This window comes from Callithrix jacchus, chromosome 6, assembly GCF_049354715.1.
Source record: "Callithrix jacchus isolate 240 chromosome 6, calJac240_pri, whole genome shotgun sequence".
In the NCBI taxonomy this organism is placed as follows: Eukaryota; Metazoa; Chordata; class Mammalia; order Primates; family Cebidae; genus Callithrix; species Callithrix jacchus.
The window spans coordinates 4,262,763-4,290,421 of record NC_133507.1 but is presented as its reverse complement, the minus strand read 5'-3'; the positions used below and the strand labels follow the sequence as shown (position 1 = coordinate 4,290,421).

The 27,659-nt window shown below is 52.5% G+C and overlaps 1 protein-coding gene across 1 annotated transcript in view; it reads right to left on the bottom strand.

Annotated features, from left to right (window-relative positions):
- Positions 1-27,659, bottom strand: part of ATP10A (ATPase phospholipid transporting 10A (putative)) — a 170,734-nt gene that overhangs the window by 49,642 nt on the left and 93,433 nt on the right. Inside the window, 4 exon segments of the mRNA XM_008998262.6 lie at positions 117-247; positions 2,614-2,745; positions 3,799-3,905; positions 17,935-18,020. Of these exon segments, the coding sequence (XP_008996510.5) occupies positions 117-247; positions 2,614-2,745; positions 3,799-3,905; positions 17,935-18,020 (456 nt within the window).

Below are 27,659 nucleotides of genomic sequence, written 5' to 3'. Positions count from 1 at the left end.
TATATCTGCGGTACCCCCAGAGGCAGAATTTATAGGGAATTCTGAGCAGCGTAGGGCGACTTTAAGTTCTGTTCAGAAAAGGGAAGCGATTATCGTGCGACACTTAGAGTTGTTACCTGCAGAACTATGATCATGGTTAGAAAGGAGTAGACTGCAGCTGTGACTGGGGACAAGGAGCTTCCATCAGAGTTGGGGACATAAAAGGAGGACTTCTTCTCTTGATACCGCCACGTCCATAGTCCATGTCCTGTAGTGACATTCAAAGAGAAATGTCATTCATCCAATGGAAAAATCACAACGTTTCCAGCGTATATTAAAGCAGCCCTTTAACATCTGTTACCGGATGCAGGCACATCTGGCTTTCTCCGCCAGCTCTGCCTTGTCAGAAAACAAAGAGACACAATGTTCTTGGCACCTATGATCCAACTTCAGGAAGGAGCTGGGACTCGGTCTCTTCCTACACTGGGCATTTCCCACTGATGGTGCTAAGTGGTAGCACTTGTCCCAACCCAGAGCTATGTGTGTGCTGGCAGCTGGCAGCCTGAGGTCCCAAGATGGAATTTCTCAACATGCATCTCAAAAAACACCAGTCTCATGAAATGCACAGCAAAAAAAAAAAAAAAAAAAAAAAAAAAAGTCAGTGGGCTCGGACACTGTCGTTACCATCCTTTCCAGAGATTCACGCTTCACATATGGGAGTCTCTGGGAACCAGCAGTCATGCACATTCCTAACCCACTGGACCTACACCTGTCTGGAAGCAGAAGCCTCTTTCATGCCCTGTACATCTGTATCTCGTGCCACTGGGCCAAGATCACATCACACCCACTTTGTGTGAGCCCACGTGGAACCTAACTGCTGGCCCCTTCCTAGAATCCAAAGCCACTTCTTGTTTCTCTTTTCAGGAAGTTCTCATGAGTCACATCTGTGCTTCTCCGGCTAGTAGCCTCGGTTTGGCACCAACTTACTAAAACTTCTTCCCCTGGAATCGTCACCACTGCTGTGACGAACGCATTCTTCCACTAAGAAACTGTCAATTCAGAAAATCGCCTTACAGTCGGCCCTCTGTATCTGTGGGTTCCAAATCCATGGGTTCAACCAACCATGGACCAGAAAATATTAGGAGGAAAAGATGCTATCTGTGTATATTCCCTAAACAACACATTATAGCAATTACTTACATGACATTTACATTGCATCAGGCATTATAAGTAACCTAGAGGCGATTTACAGCAGGGGTCCCTACCCCCAAGGCTGCAGACTGGTCCATGGCCTGTCAGGAGCTGGGCTGCACAGCTGCAGGTGAGCGGCAGGTGAGTGAGCATTCCCCCAGGTGCACAGGTCACTGTGCCCAGCTAGCCGCACAGGCCGCGTGGAGGGAATTCCACGCTGCCATTCACTGGTGCTTAGGTGAGCTGCCCCTCCCGTCAGATCAGCAGCAGCATGAGCTTCTCACAGGAGCAGGAACCCTACTGTGAATTGCCCATGGAGGGATCCAGGCTGCACATGCTGATGAGAATCTAACTAGTGCCAGATGATGTGGCGCAGTTTCACCCCAGAACCATATCCCCCACTGTCCTCCACATCCGTGGAAAAATTGTCTTCCAAAAAAACCAGTCTCTGGGGCCAAAAAGGTTGGGGATGGCTGATTTAAAGTATATGGGAAGGTATAGGTGGGTTATATGTGAATACTATCTCACGTTGTGTCACGGACTTGAGTATCTGAAGATCTTAGTATGGCAGGGTCCTGGAACCAACCCCCCATGGATACCGCGGGACAGCTATACTCTGCGTGACCTTTCTTCCAGGTGTTTCCATGTGGCCTATGCTGATGCCGGCCGCCCTTGAGCTCAAGTCAGTGAAAAACTGGTGTTTCAACTATTGGGTGCTAGGTCTGCATGTGGGGGGCAGCCAGCCAAGCTCACCTGGAGCCCATTCATTGCTTTTCTTTCTTTTTTTCTTTTAAATTGAGACAGAGTCTTGCTCTGTCATCCAGGCTGGAGTGCAGTGTCATGACCTTGGCTCACTGCAACCTCCACCTCCCAGGTTCAAGTGATTCTCCTGCCTCAGCCTCCCAAGTAGCCAGGACTACAGGCATGAGCACCATGCCTGGATAAGTTTTTTTTTTTTTTGTATTTTTCTTTTTTCTTTTTTTTCTGAGACGGAGTTTCACTCTTGTTACCCAGGCTGGAGTGCAATGGCGCGATCTGGGCTCACCACAACCTCCGCCTCCTGGGTTCAGGCAATTCTCCTGCCTCAGCCTCCCAAGTAGCTGGGATTACAGGCACGCACGACCATGCCCAGCTAATTTCTTGTATTTTTAGTAGAGATGGGGTTTCAACATGTTGACCAGGATGGTCTCGGTCTCTTGACCTCGTGATCCACCTGCCTGGGCCTCCCAAAGTGCTGGGATTACAGGCTTGAGCCACCGCGCTTGGCTAATTTTTTTTTTTTGTATTTTTAGTAGAGACAGGATTTCATCCTGTTGGCCAGGATGGTCACGAACCCCTGACCTGAAGTGATCCGCCCGCCTCAGCCTCCCAAAAGCGCTTGGATTACAGGCATGAGCCACCGGCCTGGTCCCCGTTCATTTCCGATCTGTCTGGGAAACTTACCAACCGCTGAACACAGAGACATGCAAACAAGAAGCAGCACACACCAGAGAACGTCGCAGTTCATCTGCCTCTCCAGCTTGCTTCGCTTGTAGCGGGGCCCGCTGTTGTTCAGCAGAGCCTTGGTCTCATGTCCTGTCGGGGAGGACAAAGGGACATGGTGAGTCTGAACCCGCAGCTAAGGGACCAGCTAGCCGCACGGGCGGCGTGGAGGGAATTCCACGCTGCCATTCGCTGGTGCTTAGGTGAGAAGCTCGGTACAATTCATCTTACGTCCTGTTGAACAGGTCTGAAAATACAATAAAATGAATGAAAGTTAAATTAAATTAGTCTTATACATATACTGACTGTGGAGAAAGCAGTGGAAAAAATACGCCACCCTGCCAAGAAAGAACGCTTTGGGCGGAGGTACCGTTGGAAGAAATTTTGCTGGCCAGGCACGGTGGCTCAAGCCTTTAATCCCAGCACTTTGGGAGGCCGAGGCGGGTGGATCACGAGGTCAAGAGATCGAGACCATCCTGGTCAACATGGTGAAACCCCGTCTTTACTAAAAATACAAAAAATTAGCTGGGCATGGTGGTGCGTGCCTGTAATCCCAGCTACTCGGGAGGCTGAGGCAGGAGAATTGCCTGAACCCAGGAGGCAGAGGGTGCGGTGAGCCGAGATCGCGCCATTGCACTCCAGCCTGGGTAACAAGAGCGAAACTCCGTCTCAAAAAAAAAAAAAAAAAGAATTTTTGCTTTGCCTTCTTTCCATTTTCCTAGTTTTCCAAACTTTCTACACCAGGGGAATATGTTACGCTCTTTTTTTTTGTTTTTTGAGACAGAGTGTCACTCTCGACCAGACTGGATGGAGTGCAGTGACAGGATCTCAGCTCGCTGCAACCTCCACCTCCCAGGTTCAAGTGACTCTCCTGCCTCAGCCTCCCGAGTAGCTGGGACTACCAGGCACGTACCGCCATGCCCCGGCTACTTTTTTTTTGTGGAGATGGGGCTTCATTCTGTTGGCTGGGCTGGTCTCAAACTCCCGACCTCACGATCTGCCCGCCTCAGCCTCGCAAAGCGCTGGGGTTACAGGCATGAGGCACCGCGCCCCGGCCATGCTATTCTCCTTAGCAGAACGCAGTGAGGGAGCAGCCCGGAGAGCACAGCTCGAGTGGCAGCAGGTGGTGCCAGGGCCCGCGCCTACCTGCATAGATGACGATGCCGACGACCGCGTCCGTGTTCCTGAGTGTGCAGCCCCGCAGCAGCAGGTTCTCTTTATACAGCCCGGCCTTCTTCCCATTGTCGTGTATGCTGTGGAGCGACAGTTGGCCCGTGTCACGTGGCTGCGGGCCTGTGCCTCATGTCTCCAGCGGCACTGCCTTGAGGAAGGAAGGCACTGACACAGTGGAAGTGAGGGGCCACCGGGGTCTGGACTGGGAGCGGGGAGGGGGCCCCGAGAGTGGGTGGCTTGCCCTGTGGGTCTCTAAGCGCCGAGACGGAGCTGCTGTCCACTGCTCACTGGGCGTCCAGCAGCTCGAGAGCCTGGGTTTGGTTATAAGTTTCACACATGGACTTGCTTTTCCTCCAGGATTAAGCACTGATGGAAAGGGCAACCCCTGACCGGCCAAGGGAGGCTGGCTAGGTGGCTTCGGCAATCTCCTGCTCAACACAGCCTCAAGCCATCACAAAAATACAAACATCTGTCTACAAAAGGGGATGACATTGGTTTCATTGTTTATATCCTTTTCTCTTACAAGAAGTTACAAAGTTATTAGAAATATTAATCTGTGTAATCTGAAATGTGGTAAATTCCATAAGACAATTCTATACATTGTTTTGCTGCTATTTGGATTCAGAGGGACAATCCAAGCTTAGGCTACTGGTTTTCAGACTTGTCCTCCTGGCCCGCTAAGGACCCATGCTGGCTGGGCAACCTTAAGCTAGAACTGCACTGGGACAGATGTGGCCCCAGGAGCTAGGTGCACAGGTCACACGGGGGTGGCCTCATAACCAGAACCGTAGCCCAGGCCTGCTGTAGATCTGGGCTTCCAGGCCACAGCAGGGGCCCAGCCTAACCCACCAGGCAGGGCCACCAAGGAAGTGCCTTCCAAGATGCCACCTGTTCATAGCCACACCCCCTCCACACACATTCCCCACACTCTCACAGTCCAAAGGCTTCTGGTACGGCTCTTGGCGGGTCACCAGGGACCCCTGCAGGCCTTTCCCTCCTGTCAACTCTTAGCCTCTGGACCAGGGAAGGAATTCTATGTCCTAGTGCAGAAGAGAAGCTAAGCAGCAAAGGCAAGGCTGAAATGCAAGCTGGATGGATGAGGTTCCTACAAGTCAATCATTTACCAAGAGCAAGGGTTCTTCTGCAGAGCAGACGCAGGGGGCCGCACAGGGGCTGTTGAGCCAGTGCTGTGTCTACAGCTCCCTTGGCCTTTCCAAGACAGAAGGAGGATTTCCTTTGAAGAGATATTCAAGACAGAAACCCACTTTGCCAGCCACAACATCGAGAGCCTGGCAGGCACGAGACATCCTTAGGTACTAAACCCTGCTCCCACTTGTGGAGTCAGGATGCCTCCTACCACGTGTGTCCCGTGGGCTTCTCCAGCGAGAGCCAGACAAAGCCACCACTGCACCCACTGGGACGGTGGAAAATAACAAATCGTCTTCAAGTTCAGGTTGTGCTTCTTAAGGACAAACCATACACCTGATAGAAACAAGAAAAATGTTCTGCATTGAAACTGGACCCCTTCCTGACACCTTACACTAAAGTTAACTCCTGATGGATTAAGGACTTAAACATAAGACCTGGCACCATAAAAACCCTAGAAGAAAATCTAGGCAAAACTATCCAGGACATAGGAGTAGGCAAGGACTTCATGAACAAAACACCAAAAGCATTGGCAACAAAAGCCAAAATAGACAAATGGGACCTCATCAAACTCCACAGCTTCTGCACGGCAAAAGAAACAGTCACTAGAGTGAATCGGCAACCAACAGAATGGGAAAAAATTTTTGCAGTCTACCTATCTGACAAAGGGCTGATACCCAGAATTTACAAAGAACTTAAACAGATTTACAGGAAAAAAACAAACAAGCCCATTCAAAAATGGGCAAAGGATATGAACAGACACTTTACAAAAGAAGACACACAAGAGGCCAACAAACATATGAAAAAATGCTCATCGTCACTGGTCATCAGAGAGATGCAAATCAAAACCACATTGAGATACCATCTCATGCCAGTTAGAATGGCGATCATTAAAAAATCTGGAGACAACAGATGCTGGAGAGGATGTGGAGAAAAAGGAACACTTTTACACTGTTGGTGGGAGTGTAAACTAGTTCAACCATTGTGGAAGACAGTGTGGTGATTCCTCAAGGCCTTAGAAATAGAAATTCCATTTGACCCAGCAATCCCATTACTGGGTATATATCCAAAGGACTATAAATCGTTCTACTATAAGGACACATGTACACGAATGTTCACTGCAGCACTGTTTACAATAGCAAAGACCTGGAATCAACCCAAATGCCCAATGATGATAGACTGGATTGGGAAAATGTGGCACATATACACCATGGAATACTAGACAGCAATCAAAAACGTGTCCTTTGTAGGGACATGGATGAACCTGGAGACCATCATTCTCAGCAAACTGACACAAGAACAGAAAATGAAACACCACATGTTCTCACTCATAGGCGGGTGTTGAACAATGAGAACACATGGACACAGGGAGGGGAGCACTACACACTGGGGTCTGTTGGGGGGAATAGGGGAGGGACAGCGGGGGAGTTGGGGAGAGATAGCATGGGGAGAAATGCCAGATATAGGTGAAGGGGAGGAAGGCAGCAAATCACACTGCCACCTGTGTACCTACGCAACTATCTTGCATGTTCTTCACATGTACCCCAAAACCTAAAATGCAATTAAAGAAAAATAAAAATAAATAAAAAAAAAAGAAAAATGTTCTGCATTAAGTGTTCTTAATTGTGACGTCGACTTTTGAGCAACTACTGTGATTTCCGGTAAGTCCAAGCCAGACAGAAACTTGGGACCTTATCCAGGTGCTCTGACCTGTGCACGGCCCACAGCAGAAGGACGAGTGAACGCAAACGGGACGGGAACGCACTCCTGGGTGAACAGCCCCACGTCAGAAAGGGGAGGCTGAAGAATGACGGCGCTGCCAGGTGCCCGGTGCCTGGGCTGGAGGCTGCCTGGGGCTCGTGAGAGAGGGAGGCCTGGCCAAGGGCGGCAGAGGCCCAGGACCACACAGGCACGAGGCCCAGCTCCACAGAGACACACGTAAGAACGTGAGCTGTCAGCTCCCTTGTCATGGCTGAACTGCGTCCCCTCAGGATTCACCTGGCGAAGCCCTAACTCCCAGGACCGCAGAATATGACTGTATTTGGAGACAGGGTCTTCAAAGAGATAAGAAGATAAAATGAAGTCCTTTGGGTGGAGGTGGCGGCTCACACCTGTAATCCCAGCTCTTTGGGAGGCAGAGGAAGGTGGATCACTTGAGGTCAGGAGTTTGAGACCAGCCTGGTCAACATGGTGAAACCCGGTCTCCACTAAAAATACAAAACTTAGCTGGGCACGGTGGAGGGCACCTGCAATCCCAGCTCCTCAGGTGGCTGAGGCAGGAGAATCGCCTGAACTCCGCTGGGAGGCAGAGGTTTCAGTGATCCGGGATTGCGCCACTGCACTTCAGTCTGGGTGACAGAGCAAGACTCTGTGAAAAATAAAAAAAAGAGGTCCTTAGAGTGGGCCCTGGTCTATAGGACTAGATCCTTCTAAGAAGAGTTTAGGACACAGAGACACACAGAGGGAAGAGCACATGAAGACACAAGGGAAGGCATCTTGCCCCCCACAAGCCAACAGGGAAGGTCTCAGAAGGCACTGGTCTTGCGGACACCTTGATCTCACACTTCCCAGCCTCCAGAGCCAGGAGACAGCAAGTCTGTTGGTAATGTCACCCAGCCCGTGGCCCTCTGTTTTGGTGGCCCCAGCAGTCACATACATCTTTTAACATTTAATTAAGCCACTGAGAAGGCCCCGCGCAGTCCAAGTCCCCAGGTCTGCTGACTCATCAGACCCGTCCCTTCCCGGTCAAACCCGGCTGAGAGAAGCATCTGGTGAGAGCGCCGGCCACCCACTGAATGTGCCCCATGCAGGCCCCACGGGAAGCGGCAGAGTTCGCCCGATACCTCCCGCCCGTGTTTCTCCTCAGAAGCTGTTATGTTTTTTCTGACCTCACCTGCTGTTGGTAACGGGCCTCATTCACCTGAGTCCCCCCATGTGAAGAAAGGTGAGGGCCAGCAACCATCAGAGTTGCCGACAAGGACCCGCAACTGGGGTGGTGTGGGAAGTAAAAGCTCCTCTTCCAAGTTTCCCTTCTTGTTACAGAACAAATCTAAGTGTGCTAATAACTCTGTGAAGCCCCATCCTATGTAGCTGTTAGACACGCCATGCTTACAGGCACGCAGGACACGCTATGTCCTTGCACTTTAAGCAGGATATCTGTGCTGGACGTGCTCACAGGCATGTCCCAGCTCGCCGTTGCTTTCACCTGTTTAGAAAAGTTTTAAGTTGTGAGCCAGTCGGGTTGTAGTTTAGATTGTGAGGTCTGGCTCCAGCCAACGGAGATCAGCCACACAGTAAGGACGACCCCAAATGTGTCTGGGATAAATATGTCTGCTTTTCCTTTGCTCAGTGTAGTCTCGTGGCAAGATGGCTGGTGAGGGTACCCTTCCTGCAGTGCAGGAAGTAAAAAAAGTAAAACTTGCTTTGCTAAGAGATCCTTTGTCGGTGCATCCAACAGGTGGGAATCCTCCCCTCCAACCCAGCGGCTCAGGGCAGGAGCGCACAAGCCTGGGCACCAGGGACAGCAGTCTCCAAGCCGATTCCTCCCCCGTCACATCGCCTCCGCCAGCCAGAGCCCCAGACCCCCCTCCCTGCTGTGCCCCAGGCGGTGGCTCCACAGTGGGTCAGTGGTGGTCCTTGACTCCTCCCTCATTTTACATCCATTCAGCCTCGTCTGCACATTAACCTCCTCCATGGCTGTTTCTTTAGTCCATGCCCCCTTCCCTCTGGCTCCGTGCAGCTCTGTTCTGGTTCAGGCATCCGCATTTCTCTGCTGGAGCCTGCAACACATGGCTGCTGGCCTCAGCTGCAGAGGGCTGGGTTCCCGCTCACACGGGCACTGGGGCAGTCGAGTGTGCACGTGTGATGCTCCCTGCAGGGCTCCTCACTACTCCCACTTGGTCCACAGAAGGGGTGGCTTCTGGTGTTTTCTGCCCCAGCCGCCCTCACACAGCACGCCCTGTCTGTTCTGTGCTGGCCTCTGCCTGAGGGAGCCCAGCCTTCTGGCCTGGGCTCAGGTGCTGCTGCCCTCAGGGTGGTCCTCCACACCACACTCCCACGCCCTCCTGCCAGGCTGACACGCAGCATTCCTTCTGCCTCCACGTCTCCACTTCCAAACATGAGCTGCTCATGTCCTGTCCACTGCACGCCCCAGTGCCCACCTCAGAGCCTGGCGAATGTTGAAGGCTGCCTAGCCCCTGGTTTTGAGCTGGGTCCATCCAGTGTGGATGACAGGAGGGACACCGGAGGCGTGGCTGAAAGCGAGAAAAGACAGAGTCTGCCGGGTGCGGTGGCTCACACCTGTAATCCCAGCACTTTGGGAGGCTGAGGGAGAAGGATTGCTGGAGGCCAGGAGTTAGAGACCAGCCTGGCCAACATGGCGAAACCCTATTTCTACTAAAAATACACACACACAAAATTAGCCAGGCATGGCAGTACATGCCTCCTCAGCTACTCGGGGAGGCTGAGGCAGCAGAATCACTTGAACCTGGGAGGCGGAGGTTGCAGTGAGCCAAGAACGCACCATTGCCCTCCAGCCTGGGCGACAGACCAAGACTCCATCTTGAAGAAAAAAACAAAAAACAAAAAACAAAACCAAGACAAGGGAGTTTATTCTGTGCTCCCCGCTAGAAAGGCAGCACTGGCTGGCAGTGTCGCCCGACCAGGGCTACGAGCGTTCACAGGCATCTCCCTGGTCATGAGTCCCTGAGGGCCACTGTTCCCCAGGGGGTCTCATGGCAGTGACTGCTCAGAGGCTACTAATTCAGTGTCTGCTCTGTCCCCAGTGCGTCCCTACACCCATCTACTCCAGCAGAAAGAACTTCTTAGCAAAGACAAAAAAAAAGGATATTTGCCCTTAGCAAATACCCCTCCTCATCTGTGTGCATCGAAGTGCAGTCTGTTTCCTGTGTTTTATAAGTACACATCCCCTTAGCAAATACCCCTCCTCGTCTGTGTGCATCGAAGTGCACAGTCTGTTTCCTGTGTTTTATAAGTACACGTCCCCTTAGCAAATACCCCTCCTCGTCTGTGTGCATCGAAGTGCACAGTCTGTTTCCTGTGTTTTATAAGTACACGTCCCCTTAGCAAATATCCCTCCTCGTCTGTGTGCATCGAAGTGCACAGTCTGTTTCCTGTGTTTTATAAGTACCTGTCCCCTTAGCAAATACCCCTCCTCGTCTGTGTGCATCGAAGTGCACAGTCTGTTTCCTGTGTTTTATAAGTACCTGTCCCCTTAGCAAATACCCCTCCTCGTCTGTGTGCATCGAAGTGCACAGTCTGTTTCCTGTGTTTTATAAGTACACGTCCCCTTAGCAAATACCCCTCCTCGTCTGTGTGCATCGAAGTGCACAGTCTGTTTCCTGTGTTTTTATAAGTACACGTCCCCTTAGCAAATATCCCTCCTCGTCTGTGTGCATCGAAGTGCACAGTCTGTTTCCTGTGTTTTATAAGTACACGTCCCCTTAGCAAATATCCCTCCTCGTCTGTGTGCATCGAAGTGCACAGTCTGTTTCCTGTGTTTTTATAAGTACACGTCCCCTTAGCAAATACCCCTCCTCGTCTGTGTGCATCGAAGTGCACAGTCTGTTTCCTGTGTTTTATAAGTACCCGTCCCCTTAGCAAATACCCCTCCTCGTCTGTGTGCATCGAAGTGCACAGTCTGTTTCCTGCGTTTTATAAGTACACGTCCCCTTAGCAAATACCCCTCCTTGTCTGTGTGCATCGAAGTGCACAGTCTGTTTCCTGCGTTTTATAAGTACCCGTCCCCTTAGCAAATACCCCTCCTTGTCTGTGTGCATCGAAGTGCACAGTCTGTTTCCTGTGTTTTATAAGTACCTGTCCCCTTAGCAAATACCCCTCCTCGTCTGTGTGCATCGAAGTGCACAGTCTGTTTCCTACGTGGATCCTGACTGAGAGGAAGGAACGATGGACAATTCCTTCCACTGTCAAATCCTGGGCAGAATTTTCTTTAAAACAATAAGATGCTCAGATTTCTTATTATTCCTTTAAAATAATAAGATGATTTTGTTTATCTAACAAAAGTAAGTGTGGAAATTACTGAACTGTTTTGTGCTGATGTTCCAGTATTTTTAAGACATAAATCTGTCAACTAAAGGTGACAAGGTGAAACTGAAACATTCCAGTTTTAATGAGTCTAGTTGATGCAGTTCATTTACTGCTTGGTCTCTGGCAGCAAGGACATTTGGATACAGCCCACACAAGGCTCCGACCAGACACCAGGCTGGAGGGGGCAGGGACCGTGACAGCTCTGTGTTAGTGATGCCTTTACTAACCGTGTTCTCTGGAGGGTGTCACCCGCTGGAGCGCCAGCCCTATGTGGTTGTAAAGGGCTCCAGCTCAGATCCCTGCTCTGTGGGGCCTGTGGGGTAGGAAAGGAGAGCAGGGCTGGCTCTATTTGTATTCGACAAAATAGGCTAAGTCAAAAGCCGCCCTGAGAGACAAAAAAGGGTCAATTAGGCAGGAAGACATAGCCGTTATAAATATGCACGTTGATGTCCAAGCACCCAGCACATAAAGCAAACATCGAGGATCTGAGAAGAGAACTAAGGAACCAGCTCTACCAGGTGAGCCGGAATTTGACATCGGATGACCAATCCGCCAGCCAAGCTCTTTACTTTATTCTTTAGGGGAAAGTGCAAATGTTCCATTGATTTGCGGTCACCACATGCGGTAAGTTGGCTGAGCACAATCAGCAGGGGCAGCCTGAGCCAGGTGTCCGTTCACAGGAGGCCTCCTCTGGGCTACGACAAAGGGCAGGGGCGGGCGAGTGAGTGCTGGGAGGAGCTGGAGAAGGTGGGGAATGATGTCGCTTCTAGATCCTGACTCTGAAGATGTGATTAGGGCTTCACCATGCGGGGACCCTTCCCCTTCCACAGAACGCGGCCTTAAAGGGCACTTGAATAATGAGCCTCCGAGCACTGCTTCTCTCCAGCTGGAGACATGGCTCACGTACTCTAATGTTCACTCATTTAAAGTTCATGCAGTCCTGTCCCTTGTTTTGCTGTTTTTCAGACAGGGTCTCGCTCTGTCGTCCAGGTTGGGGTGCAGTGGTGGGATCACAGCTCCCCGCAGCCTGGGTCTCCTGGGCTCAAGCCATCCTCCCTCCTCAGCCTGCTGAGTTTCTGTGACACAGGTGTGCACCAGCACACCAGGCTAATTTGTGTGTGTGTGTGTGTGTGTGATTTTTGTAGAGACAAGGTCTCACTACATTGTCCATGCTGGTCTTGAACTCCTAACCTCCAGTGGTCCTCCCATCTAGGCCTCCCGAAGGACTTCAGGCGTGAGCCACTGCACAGCCTCGTTGTTGCTTTTTTGTTGTTTGTTTTTGTATCGTCAGAGCTGTACAACTACCACCAGCAGCTAATACAAGAACATTTTCTTCTTTCTTTAAGACTAGGCCTTGCTCTGTCTCCCAGAACAGAGTACAATTGTGGTGCACGGCAATCTCTGCCTCCCCGACCCGGCGACCCTCCCATATCAGCCTCCCCAACTCGGCGATCCTCCCACATCAGCCTCCCCGACTCCGTGATCCTCCCACATCAGCCTCCCCGACTCCGTGATCCTCCCACATCAGCCTCCCTGACCCGGCGATCCTCCCACATCAACCTCCTCGACCCGGCGACCCTCCCACATCAGCCTCCCTGACCCGGCGATCCTCCCACATCAGCCTCCCCGACTCTGTGATCCTCCCACATCAGCCTCCCCGACTCCGTGATCCTCCCACATCAGCCTCCCTGACCCAGCGACCCTCCCACATCAGCCTCCTCGACCCGGCGACCCTCCCACATCAGCCTCCCCAACTCCGTGATCCTCCCACATCAGCCTCCCCGCCTCCGTGATCCTCCCACATCAGCCTCCCCGACTCCGTGATCCTCCCACATCAGCCTCCCCGACCCAGCGACCCTCCCACATCAGCCTCCCCGACTCCGTGATCCTCCCACATCAGCCTCCCCGACTCCGTGATCCTCCCACATCAGCCTCCCCGACCCGGCGACCCTCCCACATCAACCTCCCCGACCCGGCGACCCTCCCACATCAGCCTCCCCGACCCGGCGATCCTCCCACATCAGCCTCCCCGACCCGGCGATCCTCCCACATCAGCCTCCCTGACCCGGCGACCCTCCCACATCAGCCTCCCTGACTCCGCAATCCTCCCACATCAGCCTCCCTGACTCGGCGACCCTCCCACATCAGCCTCCCTGACCCGGCGACCCTCCCACATCAGCCTCCCTGACTCCGGCGATCCTCCCACATCAGTCTCCTGACTCGGCGATCCTCCCACATCAGTCTCCTGACTCGGCGATCCTCCCACATCAGCCTCCCTGACTCCGGCGATCCTCCCACATCAGCCTCCCTGACCCGGCGACCCTCCCACATCAGCCTCCCTGACCCGGCGACCCTCCCACATCAGCCTCCCTGACCCGGCGACCCTCCCACATCAGCCTCCCTGACCTGGCGACCCTCCCACATCAGCCTCCCTGACTCGGCGACCCTCCCACATCAGCCTCCCTGACCCGGCGACCCTACCACATCAGCCTCCCTGACTCGGCGACCCTCCCACATCAGCCTCCCTGACTCCGCGATCCTCCCACATCAGCCTCCCTGACCCGGCGATCCTCCCACATCAGCCTCCCTGACCCGGCGACCCTCCCACATCAGCCTCCCTGACTCCGGCGACCCTCCCACATCAGCCTCCCTGACTCCGGCGATCCTCCCACATCAGCCTCCCTGACCCGGCGACCCTCCCACATCAGCCTCCCTGACCCGGCGACCCTCCCACATCAGCCTCCCTGACCCGGCGACCCTCCCACATCAGCCTCCCTGACCCGGCGACCCTCCCACATCAGCCTCCCTGACCCGGCGACCCTCCCACATCAGCCTCCCTGACCCGGCGACCCTCCCACATCAGCCTCCCTGACCCGGCGATCCTCCCACATCAGCCTCCCTGACCCGGCGACCCTACCACATCAGCCTCCCTGACCCGGCGACCCTCCCACATCAGCCTCCCTGACCCGGCGACCCTCCCACATCAGCCTCCCTGACCCGGCGACCCTCCCACATCAGCCTCCCTGACCCGGCGACCCTCCCACATCAGCCTCCCTGACCCGGCGACCCTCCCACATCAGCCTCCCTGACTCGGCGACCCTCCCACATCAGCCTCCCTGACTCGGCGACCCTCCCACATCAGCCTCCCTGACCCGGCGATCCTCCCACATCAGCCTCCCTGACCCGGCGACCCTACCACATCAGCCTCCCTGACCCGGCGACCCTACCACATCAGCCTCCCTGACTCCGCGATCCTCCCACATCAGCCTCCCTGACCCGGCGACCCTCCCACATCAGCCTCCCCGACCCGGCGACCCTCCCACATCAGCCTCCCTGACCCGGCGACCCTCCCACATCAGCCTCCCTGACCCGGCGACCCTCCCACATCAGCCTCCCTGACCCGGCGACCCTCCCACATCAGCCTCCCTGACCCGGCGACCCTCCCACATCAGCCTCCCTGACCCGGCGACCCTACCACATCAGCCTCCCTGACTCCGCGATCCTCCCACATCAGCCTCCCTGACCCGGCGACCCTCCCACATCAGCCTCCCTGACCCGGCGACCCTCCCACATCAGTCTCCTGACTCGGCGATCCTCCCACATCAACCTCCCTGACCCGGCGACCCTCCCACATCAGCCTCCCTGACTCCGCGATCCTCCCACATCAGCCTCCCAGTAGCTGGGACTACCGGAGTGCACCACCATGCCCAGCTGATGAGAACATTTTCATCACCCTGGAAATAAACCCTAGACTCACACGGAGTCACTTCCCATTCCTTTCTCACCCCACACCCCCAAACCCCCAAACCCTGGCAACTGCCGATCCACTTTCTGTGTCTAAGATTCTTCTACTGGGAGCATTCCACGGGTGACCCATTCTAATCCACATCGTCTTCACATACACTCCTTCACCTGACTGTCAGGTCCGCCTGTGAGGCTGACAGGGCAACGATACCTCTAGGAATAGGAGAGGGCCAGGGCTCAGAAAGGCAGAGTAACTTTCCCAAGGCCACCTCCCAGGGAAGAGGGAGAGCCTGTCTTCAGACTTGGGTCTTCTTGCTACACACCCAAGCTGAGTTCTGTTCTCCAAGGCCAAACGGTTCGTGTTTCAAGCTGGGAATGGCTGGTTGGAAAAGGAGCAGATGTGCGGGCCTTCCTGGGCTCTGTGGCGTGACAGAGCTACCTGGCAGCACCGCCTCACGGAGGCTGGAGGGAGGCCCGTGGAGGAGGCACACCAGCCAGCCAGGGCACAGGCTCTGTGGCTGAAGTACTTCCCGAGCCTGGACGGCAGATCTACCACCCCGCTTAGTGCCCTGCCCTAGGCATCAGGACTGGTACGGAGTTGAGACTCCTTTGTCTTTGCTTGTGACGGACCATGTTACCAGGCCCTACTGGAGGGAGCATGCCTGCCTGAGGGAGCACTGCAGCCCCAGGGAACACTCCTGCCCGGGATTCTTCCTCACTATGAGGCTGCCCTAGTCCTCTCCAGGCGGATGGTCCGGTCCAGGGCTGCCCCCTCCGCCTGTGCCCCACAGTCATAGGCAGAGGTATTAACACACTGCTGCTCCACCTCCAGAGAGCCCTCCTGACTTGTCTGGCTGGGAGAGGAGCTGTCCACACCCTGACGACCCTGTGGCAAGTCCAAAACCCCCTGGCTGGTGAAGATGGCAAACCACCGTTAAAGAGGGTCAGGTGTGCAGGTGCCTGAACTGGCTGTGCCCACACAGACCTGGACGGTGCCTGTGCCCAGGCTACAGGGCTCCACCAGGGTCGGACGATGGGTGGTGTAGGCAAGGAGACAGTATGGCATGAGTGGGGGCAGAGCTGGAAAGGATTGCATGCTGGGAGAGCTGCTCTTCTCAGGCAACATGCCAGTGAGGACACCACATGAGGATCGTCTGATGGCGGCACAGGCTGGAGAAGCCCCGGTGGGCCTGGCTGGCTGGCTGCGGGCAGATGGCACCCACTCAACAGGCGTCCTCCATCGTGCCCATGGGGGGTGCAGCCACTTGGCTGGTACCCAGCCACTTGATGGCCTCAGTTGAGACCACTGCTAGACAGTGGCTGAGTGATACAATGCCCCCCCCTCCTGTGCCAGACTCTGCCCCTCTCATCCGCCCTGGCAGCTGGAGGTCACCTTCCCTGGGCTCTGTGGGACCCAGCACACTGCAGACCCTCCTATCTGTCCCAGCTGTGCCTCCACTGCCAGGCCCCGCCCTGTCACACCAAGGTCAATGAGCCAGGATTGTGGTCTTCAGAGATGAAAGGTGATCGCTTATTTATTTTTTTGGTGGAGCTGGCACCCCAAAAGTACTCCATGAGCAGAGATACCATTGAACACTCTCCAGAGACTGCCTGCGCCCCACCCTTCACAATGGATGTTCCAGGTCAGGGCGTCCAGAAACCCAGCACCTGCTCTCTGTAGCTGCCTCGCGCCCAGGGATGCCCAGCAGTGCTGAGGATGGTGCCCTGCACACCAGCTCTTGGGGCACGGGATCAAGGAGCCTGGGGAAGAGGCCCAGGAGTCAAGACAGACCTGAAAAGCCACAGGACACGGTTTGTGCCTGGCGAGTTGAGTGTTCCCTCCCCAGACCGTAGGGGCTACACGCTCACGTTTTGTCGAGTTTTACCCTGATTTTACTGGCTCTGTAAGGGCTAATTTAACAATCCCTCTGTCTGATTCTCAGACAATAAGAGCAATTCTGTGGGTGACGGGGCCATCGCTTGGCTGCAGACAGATTTCAGCTTTTGCCTGGCACAGTTCACTTCCGCTGGGTCATTCCCAGCCCCACCGCCTGCCACTGTGTGCCGGGCACAGGTACACTGGAGGTGCTGGCAAATCAGAAGACTCAAACTTACACCGAAAGCTCTCAGAAACGGAGCCGCTTTCAGAAGCACCCCACACCCTCGTGCACCGTGGGGAGGCCACTGCCTGGGCCACTCAGTGGCTGCAGGCCTCAGCCGTCCACGCCCTGCCTCAGAGCAGGACAGCGCCAGGAGGCAGCCCTGCAGGCTGCAGGGGAGTGGGCTGAGCCCTGGGGAGGTGGCTGTGGCGTGGCAGCTGGAACACAGTTTGAGGGCAGTAGAACAGCACACGTGTCACGCCCCGTCACAGGCTTGCTCTCCAGGAGACCAACTGCAGGGGCCCAGGCAGGCTACTCAGCAACTCCGTCCTGGCAATGCCTAATTCTCTTCCACGTTGCCCCCATGCCACTGACCACACACACACTCCGATTATTATGGAAATTTCCAGGCACGAAGGTGGCCTCTGCTACTCCCAATCATGCGGCTTCAGCAAGCAGCAGCACCGGGCCAGGCCTGAGCCCTGATCCACCTGTCTTTCCGTTCGGAGCAGGAAGGGGCTGCCTATTAGACACACTCAAGGGTATGCTTATTTGTTGTAACTGTCTCTCTTCCCCCCTAACTAGAATGAAATAAACACAAAGGCAGGAACTTCTGTTTATTCCGTTTACCACGTTACATCCGGAGACCTGAACGGCCCAGCACGTGGTAGGCGTCAATAGATACTTGTTGAGTGACGGGTGGAAGCATGCATCCATGATATTCCACCCGGCCCACTCCCGCTTCCATGTAATGAGGCCACGTGTGGACAGCTACACGTGCCTGGCCACACCCATCACCTTCCCTGGGCCTGCTAGAGGGAGGAAAAGCGGGACCTCCTCCTCACAGATAGCAGCAGCAAGCTTCTACTGACAGCAGGCTCTTACCCACCAGTTCCAAAAGCAGCCAGGAAGGCTCAGGCGCTGGAAAACGTTCCCAAACAGCTAGGCCATGTGGCAGAGTGTTCAATGCGTGCTTCGTAAGTGAGCGTGTGTACACACCTGTCTATACGGTCGCCAAACAGGAGGGTGTGCGGGGCCGACGCGCGATACTCACATGCAGCCGCGAAACCGAGTCAGGTCGTTGTTTGGCTTCTCGCATTCGATCACGCTGGTGAACGTCAAAGGATTGAACTCGGAGACCTGAAATAACAGCACAGAGAGAGACATCAGAGAAACCGGGCTCCGGCGATCCCGTCCTGAAAGGCGCTTGTTTTTCTGTCTCACGTCCACGGCAGGCAGATACCACGGGGAGGAACTGTGCGTAAGAATCTCCGTGGAAAGACAAGGCACCCACCTTCTCCGTTTTATAATAAATGACAGTTAATTGCTTTATGACCAGAGCTGGCTGCCGGCTAGTAAGGGAGCGGAAATGACCGCAGCCCTGTTGCTAAATGAGAGAACAGGAGAGAAAGCGGAGGCCACCAGTGAAGGGACAGAGGGATGAGTCTTTCAAGACACGCGGCACTTGCCCGTTTCTACACGGACTTAGAGAAGCAAATTCCACCTGGAAAGCAGGAACTCATAATAGACTCCTATTTTTAATGTACACTACGCGATCTTCATGGATCTTTGAGGAAAAAGACTTAAACAGCCAACGTGTGAACTGACAATTTCTTAAGCATTCTGCTCAATTAAAAAGAAAGCCTGACTGCTCACCACAAAAATGTCTTTAGAACCTTTCCACTGATGGGCATCACGCAGCCTGGCTCATACGAAAGGCTTAGGAGCGGAGGGAGGGAGGAAGAAGGGAAATAGGGAAACCCTTTAGTATAAATGAGACAATTCCTGGATTTCTTTCTATCAGCCCTCTGGCCGGGCCTGCCATTCTACTTAATGCGTCATGTGCCATAACACGGTAAAACATGGAAGTGTTTTTGTTCACACACACAGAAAGTGAAGGTGGTTAAAAGTCACAGAAATGGCATAAACACTGTTGACACCACCCCAGGTAACTAACTCTGCCACATGCACACACTTCCCTGCACCAAATATAGCCACAAAGGTAATTACTCAACACTTGGTTCCTACCGCTTCCCAGCATAAAGTGTACATTAAAAGGAGGACATCCTAGATAATCATAGCTCGATTCAATAACTGAAATTGAAATGCTATTTTAAAAGACTCTTCTCGAAGTTTAATTAGCCATCAGTCTCTCTTCTCCTGGGACTGAAATGGCCTCTCACTCTATTTCCAGAGCGAGGCTCTGTTTCAAGGAGTCTTGTGTTTATTTAAAGCCCGTGGATTCTCTTGAAGCCAGTGGATGGCTTTTTCCAGGGCAGACATTTGCAGATACAAAGTACAGGATGGCCATGAAGGGAGTGAGTCCCAGAGAACACCAGGATTATTCTTGGCAGACGATGAGGGTCAGACTTAAAATATTCTGTCTCTGTTTATTATTCTTTCTCTCTAAGAAAAATGTCATGGGCATGGCTCAGGAACAGTAGGACATGCTGTCCCTGGGACTTCAGAGTTGTGTCTGAATGTTCTACCGACAATCCCGTGCCCTGGGGATTGTGCGCAGGGCAGGTCCCCCCACGGACGCCTGGCTTCCTCTGCTTCCTCCCGGGACTGGGGAGGATTTGGAGGAGTTTTAGGATCGGAGGGATCTGTAGAGATGGGTATGGGCTGAACGGAGCCCCCTCATCTACTCGTATGTTGACATCCTGACCACACGCAGCTCAGAATATGCCCTTACTGGGGGACGAGGCCTTTAAAGAGGTAACTACATTAACATGAGGTCATCGCCTGGACCCTGATCCTGCAAGACTGAAGGCCTCAGACAAAGAGAAAATCAGGACCCAGAGACACACAGAGGGAAGATCATGCACGACACAGGGGGAAGCCAAGAAGACAGGCCTTAAAAGAAGCCAGCTGCTGACCCCTTCATCCTGACATCCAGCTTCCAGACCTGTGGGAAAATGAATTTCCACTGCTGAAGCAGCCCAGTCTGCGGTGCCTTATGACAGCGATCACAGAGGCCTTGAGTTCGGCCTTTGAAAGGCATTTCATGTCCAGAGCATACCTTCTGGATGAGGAAAACACATGGGTCATGTCTACCAACAGGCAATCAGGCAACACTCCTCATTAGGAAGAAATATATGGACTCACCCTCCATCCCCTCATCTCTACCCCTGCCTCGCTCCATGCCAGCTTTGCGGTCACGCCTGAGAGATATCCACCAGTCAGACGTTTGTCAACCTGCCCCCCGAGCACAGACAGAGGTAGAGGCCCCCGATCCACCCTTCTGCTCTGAGCACACAAACTCCATTCTTCTTAAAAGGGAGATATCCCAAGGCAATCAGATCACAAGGTCAGGAGTTCAAGACCATCCTGACTAACATGGTGAAACCCGTCTCTACTAAAAAGACAAAAAATTAGTTGGGCACGGTAGCACGGGCCTGTAATCCCAGCTACTCAGGAGGCCGAGGCAGAATAATTGCTTGAACCTGGGAGGTGAGGTTTGCAGTGAGCCAAGATTGCGCCACTGCATTCCAGCCTGGGAGACAGAGCTAGACTCCCTCTCAAAAAAAAAAAAAAAGGTAGATATCCAACTGGGGAGGAGGAAGGAGTTCTAGGGATGGATGGTGGTGACGGGTGCACAACAGTGTGAATTAACTTAAGGCCACTGAGCTGTACACTCACAATGACCGCAATGCCAACGTCATGTTCTGCACATTTTGCCGTGATAAGAAATTTCACTGTGGCCGTGTCACCCTGAATGCATCCAGTCTTGTCTGATCTTGGAAGCAAAGCAGGGCCAGTACTTAGATGGGAGACAGAATTTAAACATTTTTAAGCAGATATAAACAAACGCTGAGAATTGACTTGGAAGAAATGAAATCATCATCAAGTTGAACATAGATGAGAAATCCAGGACCTTTCAGTACGCGTACAGAAAGTCTCCCTTGCCTGTAATTCCTGAGGGCATCACCATTCTGTCATCACCATCGACATCATTAGAGTCTTGGGGGCCTTGCTAAATGCCAGGCACTGTGCCTGGTGCCCTCCTACTACCCTACAACCCTGCTAGAAAGTCAGCTTTTGTACCTCCCTCAACTTGGGATCTTTAAGTGCCATGCTCAAGGTTGCAGTGGCCTTGGAGTGACTGACTGGAGCTTCCTTGGCCTCTGACAGATCAGCTCAGTCATCAACCAAACCCACAGAGACAATCTGGCATTAATGGGAAAAGACTATGCAAATGAGCCAGAAAGTGTGTAACAGATTCTATAGAAACATCCCCAAAAAATTAAATTGCTTTTCATTTTTTAAAATTTGAGACGGAGTTTTGCTCCTGTCACCCAGGCTGGAGTGCAGTGGCATGATCTCAGCTCACTGCAACCTCCACCTCCTGAGTTCAAGTGATTCTCCTGCCTCAGCCTCCCGAGTAGCTGGGACTACAGGCACCCACCATAACACTCGCTAATTTTTGGATTTTTAGGAGAGGCAGGGTTTTGCCATGTTGGCCAGGCTGCTCTCAAACTCCTGACCTTGGGTGATCCACACACCTCAGCCTCCCAAAGTGCTAGGATTATAGGTGTGAGCCACCACACCCGACCTACATTGCTTTTTAAAGTTCGAAGTTTCCAAAATTTAAATTTTAATGCTTTGAAAACATGCCTCAGTTCACTGCACCCTGATCTGATCATAGATACTCTCTTCCCATCTTCAGCAAAGACCGTGGATGTGGACTCAGCAGAGCCTACCCAAAACCAAATAATCAGGAGCCTGGGGACCTGGTGCTAGTTCTGATAAACACGAGACTTCCGGGAAGTGAAGAGAGCACATTTGGACCCGATCTCCAAGGCCTCTGCAGCCCTGTAGGTCCACAATTCTGTAGGATGCAGAGGCGGCTCCCGTTCACCCCTGTGCTTCAGACAACAGGCTCACTGCTGCAGAAGCAGCGTCACCTCCAGAGTGCTGCCCACACATGCCAGCTTCAAGCTGAAGCACTGCCCTCCACAGCTCTGCCACAGCACCCCAGCATCTCAGACAAAAGGAAGCCGACAACGCGTAGGTGCACCTGCGGCAGAGCAGCATGCTCGAATAAATATCTCACTGGCCAGAAAGAAAGTGCTCATAGCTTCTGTCATCCTACAAATATTTCTCAAGTTTCTTTGGGCAAAGTGAAATGCCTTTACTAGGTGGAAAGAAAGAGGCAGAACAGTGTGCAACAGAGAGCCCTCCAGCTCTGCCCTTGAACTTGTGTTTCTAGAAACCGCAGCAGCAGGTACTCCAGGGACACCCAGAGCCCCGTGGCGTGCTTCCGCTTCCTCCCGATGCCTGGCACCTCCTCCAGGTAGAACAGCTGTGTCCCCTCTTCAACCATACGGGGAAGGCGTGTGTCTAATTCAGCAGTGCCCAGATTGCCACTTGAATGAATGCTCTGATTCACAGGAGCGATTCTGTTACCAACCCTGTATTTCACATTTGCATTAACTGAATTACTACTAAGTACTCAACAAAAGCAAATTCAAATGTCTTCCCATCTTGAAACAGAAGCAGTGATATTGGAAAGGGCATTTATAGTCCATTAAAGAGGATACTGTTACTTTTTTTTTCCATCATAAGAAAAAGTGAAGACGTTCCCATTGCTTCAGCCATAGCTGAACACGCAGCACAGGTGCACGCTGGAGTCATCTGCAGCTCGGCTGCCAGCAGGGACCCTGCCAGCTGCTGGAAATCTCCGAGTGAGGCCACCTGTCTGGGTCTCTGGACGATGCGTGCAGAGAGAAGCCTGCTGACAGAACAGAGCACAAGGGTGGCACCTGCCAGCTAGGCAGGGCCACCACCTGCATCAGCAAGAAGACGTGGAAAACACACACGCTCCCGTCCTCTGCATCGGACCTCGTTCTGAAAATGCCCTTGGCATCACCTGTCACGATATTCCTAGGTCACAAGGAGGTTGAGGTCCCCTTGGCATCACCTGTCACGATATACCTAGGCCACAAGGAGGTTGAGGTCCCCCTTGGCATCACCTGTCATGATATTCCTAGGTCACAAGGAGGTTGAGGTCCCCTTGGCATCACCTGTCACGATATCCCTAGGCCACAAGGAGGTTGAGGTCCCCCTTGGCATCACCTGTCATGATATTCCTAGGTCACAAGGAGGTTGAGGTCCCCTTGGCATCACCTGTCACGATATCCCTAGGCCACAAGGAGGTTGAGGTCCCCCTTGGCATCACCTGTCACGATATTCCTAGGTCACAAGGAGGTTGAGGTCCCCTTGGCATCACCTGTCATGATATCCCTAGGTCACAAGGAGGTTGAGGTGCCCCCATTTCACCTCCAGCCTTGACATCATGCCTGGACATGGTCCGGGAAGCCTCTCAGTGGAAGAACAAAATACCTCTGCCTACCTGGCTTTGGTCTCGCCACCTGCTGTCTGCTTGTTTGTCCCTGGACTCAATGATCCCCATCTGAACAAAAGTATTCCACCTTATCAGAGCCTTGGTGACAGCTGCCTCCCTACAGGAGGAAATCCTCATCCCATGCAACAGCAAAGCTCTGCCCAGGGTCACAGCGCTGACCTCCTCAGCTGCCACCCCTCCCAGTGCCCATTCCTGCCACGCAGGGAACCCCAAGGAGGCCCAGAGCCTTCTGGATGGCTTCCTTTGACTTCTCATGACATTTCAGGATGTTGTCTTTTCTGGAGAAGCCTTCCTGACAGACCCCTGGTAGGGCAGGCAGGTGCCACAGCTCCAAACTTGCTCGGCCCCTAGCAGGCATCACACCCTGTGCTTCCTGGGTGTGGCTGGAGCTGGTTCCCATCCCTCCTTCACTAGACCACAGGTTCCCTGAGCACAGGTATTCTGTGTCCTGGAGACCATGACAGTGCCTGGCACACACACGGTCAGAGGTGACAAATGCTCATTTCAGAAGGATCTCATGTGCCACAAGCTTCCAAATCACCCCAGAACTCTGTGCTGGGCTCTTGGGGACCCAGAGTCCCTGCCTGCTGCACCATCTGCCGAGAGGGGCTGGTGAGGCTTCTCTGTGGTTTGGGAATGCATAGTTCCTTTTTTTTTTTTTTGACAGACTCTCACCCTGTCACCTAGGCTGGAGTAGAGTGGTGCCGTCTTGGCTGACTGCAACCTCCGAATCCCAAGTTCAAATGATTCTCCTGCCTTGACCTCCTGAGTAGCTGGGACTACAGGAGCCCACCACCACACCCGGCTAATTATGGTATTTTTAGTAGAGAAGGGGCTTCACCATGTTGGTCAGGCTGGTCTCGAACTCCTGACCTCAGATGATCCATCCGCCTCGGCCTCCCAAAGTGCTGGGATTACAGGTGCGAGCCACCGCGCCCGGCCCATAGTTCCTCTTTTTAAAGTGTGAGCACTTTTCCTCTGGCAGCAGTATAAAATGATCTCTTCATAGCATCTAGGCCGTCCCCTTAGCGCCTTACTCATTGATCATGGATAAGGAATACCTGGATTAAATCAAGCATTTTTATCCAACTTAATGGAACATGATTGTTACTATTAGTATTTTATATTTCAATCTGATTTGTATTTACCACTGGACAGTGAGTGCCGTGGAAATTCAGAGGAGGGTGGACGGCCCAACCCCAATACTGAATGAACGAGTTAATTTACTTTTCCACTGCCAAGACTGTACCATCAAGAAAACGCTTTCCATTTGCTCACCTGAAACAGTAAAGTGGTCTGTCTTGTCCACCACGGTCTCCCTGGACACCTAGTGGGTACTCAGTCAGTTGTTTATTGAATAAATAATACCCAAGTGAAACTGTCCTGGTGGCAAGAGACACGAAACGTACAAGGAAACTTAGATAATTTCTCCAGGTTCCACAGATTCAGTGTCACCCTGGGAGCTTATGCCCTGAGACGAATGCTGAATAGAAATGACCGTGAAACCCATTTAGACAGCAATGTCATCTATAATAGTGGTGTCTGTGACTGTATTATTTAAAATGTCCTAAATATGGAAGTGATAAGTAGGGGGCCCCAGCCGCTCCTGGCAGGACACTCCAGTGCACGTCACCCAGTTCGTGACGGACTCTCTCTCTCTCTGTGAGTGCCGTGTCCCTGCCTGACATGGTCCTCGTCTCCAGGGTGACAAGCTGACAGGGACGATGAGGACTGGCAACGGGTGGCATTGGGGCCTCCGCAGTCTTCTTTCAGAATCAACTTCACACATGTCCACAGGTGGCTTCTGGGAGGCTCATGCCTGGGAGAAGCTGATCAAGGGGTGTCTGCGTTCTGTTTTCTTTTCCTAACTGCAGATTTTCCGGCTGTAAGCAGGAGTGTCAGAGATCGAGCGGCCCCCCCTTTGGTTTCTGAGCAGAAAGCCACATTTTCCCTCGTTCAATTCTCGTCGGGACGCAGGCACCAGCCCTCCGTTGGCTTTCCTGCCTTTCATCTTTTGTTCCCTTGCCTCCTGACTGCTGCACAGGCCAAAAGCCTCGGTAGATGGTGGTAGAATCCAGAGGCTCACAGTACTGGGTTAGAGTTCGAGGTCTCAAAACGCTTTCTTTCCCTCCTGGCCCCGAGCGCTCCATGCTGTTTCAGTGGGCTGTGTCTGCCAGCAAAGCCTGGCTTTCTCCTCTGCCAAATGCACCCAAGAGCACCTAAGAACTGGCTGCGCATTCAGGCGGTAGGTAGCGAAGGCTGTTTCACAGAACACCAAATTCAAACTGAGATCAGGGCTGCTCATTAAAATCGCCCTCGTGAACGTATCTGTACTTAATCCAACAGGGTGCCCTGTATGAATCCCGCCTGCAGCCGTTCTGCTGAGCTAATCTGCATGTACACGTCACCTGTCTGCCTCCACAGCCACAGGCCACTTAGTGCCTTTTCCATCACTACGGGTAGGGTGATGGTGTGAGCAGAGGCACAGCTGCAGGGTGTGAATGTCTCAGGTTTCAGAGATCACTGAGTAGATAGGCTTGCTGGAGAAAAGGTGCTCGCTCTCTGCACAGCACAGCCAGGGTCTGGAGCCTCAGAGTATTTATAATGAAAGGGATCCTACAGGCAGAGTTCCATGGACCATGAGGCCATTGGAAGCCACATAGAGGAAGACCATACTACTAGTTTTAGAGGGCATTTGGGATGGAGAATACAAAAAGAGGAGGTCAGCTAAAAAAAAGCTCTTGTGCTAATCTGGGGAATGATTCCAAGACTAAAATGGCAACAGAAACGTGAAATTCTGAAGCACAACCAGATTAGCTCAGTCATCAGATTCAAAAGCAAAGCTTTCCAGCACGAAACAACTGGGCAATCTGGACCAAACCTCCAGCTGCTGGCAAACAGAGACACTGGACAGGAAACTGAAGACAGCTGCCTGGAGGGATGAACGATTTAACAAGACGGTGAAGAATAAGCCAGCCATGATGTAAAAAGACAAAAATCCGGAGTTGAGGCTGGGCTTTGAGGTTTCTTTTCCCGGATGACAGTCTAGAGATTCTGCAAGACGTAGTTGAGAGGTGGAGTGGAGCTCGTGAAACTCACGCTGGTGCTCGGGGCCCCCATTAGCTGCCTCTGGCTGCTGTAACAGATGACCACAAGTTTGGTTGCTGAAACAGCAGTCCTTTGTTATCTCGCAGTCCTCCAAGTCAGGAGTCAGAAACGAGTCTCACTGAGCTATGGTCGAGGAGTCAGCAGGGCTGCGTTCCTTTTGGCAGCTCTAGGAGAGACGCCATCTCCTTGCTTGTTCCAACTTCTAGAGGCACTCTCCCTGAATTATGGCTTCCTTCCATTTTTAAAGTCAGCAGTGTGGAGGGGTTGGGTCTGTCTCACGCTGTGTCACTTTGACAGTGAGGTCTGATTAAGAGCCTTAATTCCACTTACAATCTCCATTTCTGCTTGCTATGTAGCATAACATATTCACAGGTTTAGGGGATTCAGATGTGGCCATCTTTGCGGGGACCATTATTCTGTCTACCTTAAAACCTACCAAGAGAGGGCCCTGATAAACACCTATGCTTTCTAACACAACCAAGAAGAAGTGCATCTCAGATAAAGGGAACTGGAGGAAAGAGCTTCAACGTGGAACTCAATCCAACATGGTGCCACTGCATCAAACACATCCAGAACACTGCTGAGCTACTTTTGTGCAGCTGCCACCCAGCTCAGAGTCAACTGAGTGGCCCAGGAAAATCTCAACGTAAAAAGTGGATGATAATGATCCGAAATTGCTAGAACCACTAGATACTAAACAAAACCAACAGATGTATTCTTTATATATGCGTGTGCATGTGTGTGTACGTGTGTGTGTGTGAAATACAAAACGTCAAATTATTCGTAAAAAAATCAATTTCCAAGTACAATGTCAAACACACACTCAGAGATAACGAGGCATAACCAGGATGCAAAGCATCACGAAAAAACCAACAAAACAAGCACAGGAATAGGCCCACAGGAAGTTTAAAATCACAATTGCTATGATCATGAAGCTAAAGGGAAGCCTGAAGGTTTAGAACAGCTAGAAATTTTTTGTCAAAAATGTGACCTAAGAGATTTGGGGAAAAAACAGAGCCCCCATAACATTTTCAATTAAAAGATGACTGCATGGCTTATTAACAGATTTCGCAAACATAACGAGAAAGCCACAAGAAACCTGAGAAAAACGCTTTTGAATAAAGCATGGAAGATGACAGGATGAGAAGTACAGAAGAGAGGGAAGAAAACATGAAGGGCAGAGCGAAATCTAACGAGTGTTATTGGGGCCCCATAAGAAAGACAGAGAGAGAATGATGCTGGAGCAATTGCTGAAGACGTAACAGCTGAAATGTAGTAAATCTGATGAAAAAGCAAGAACCACA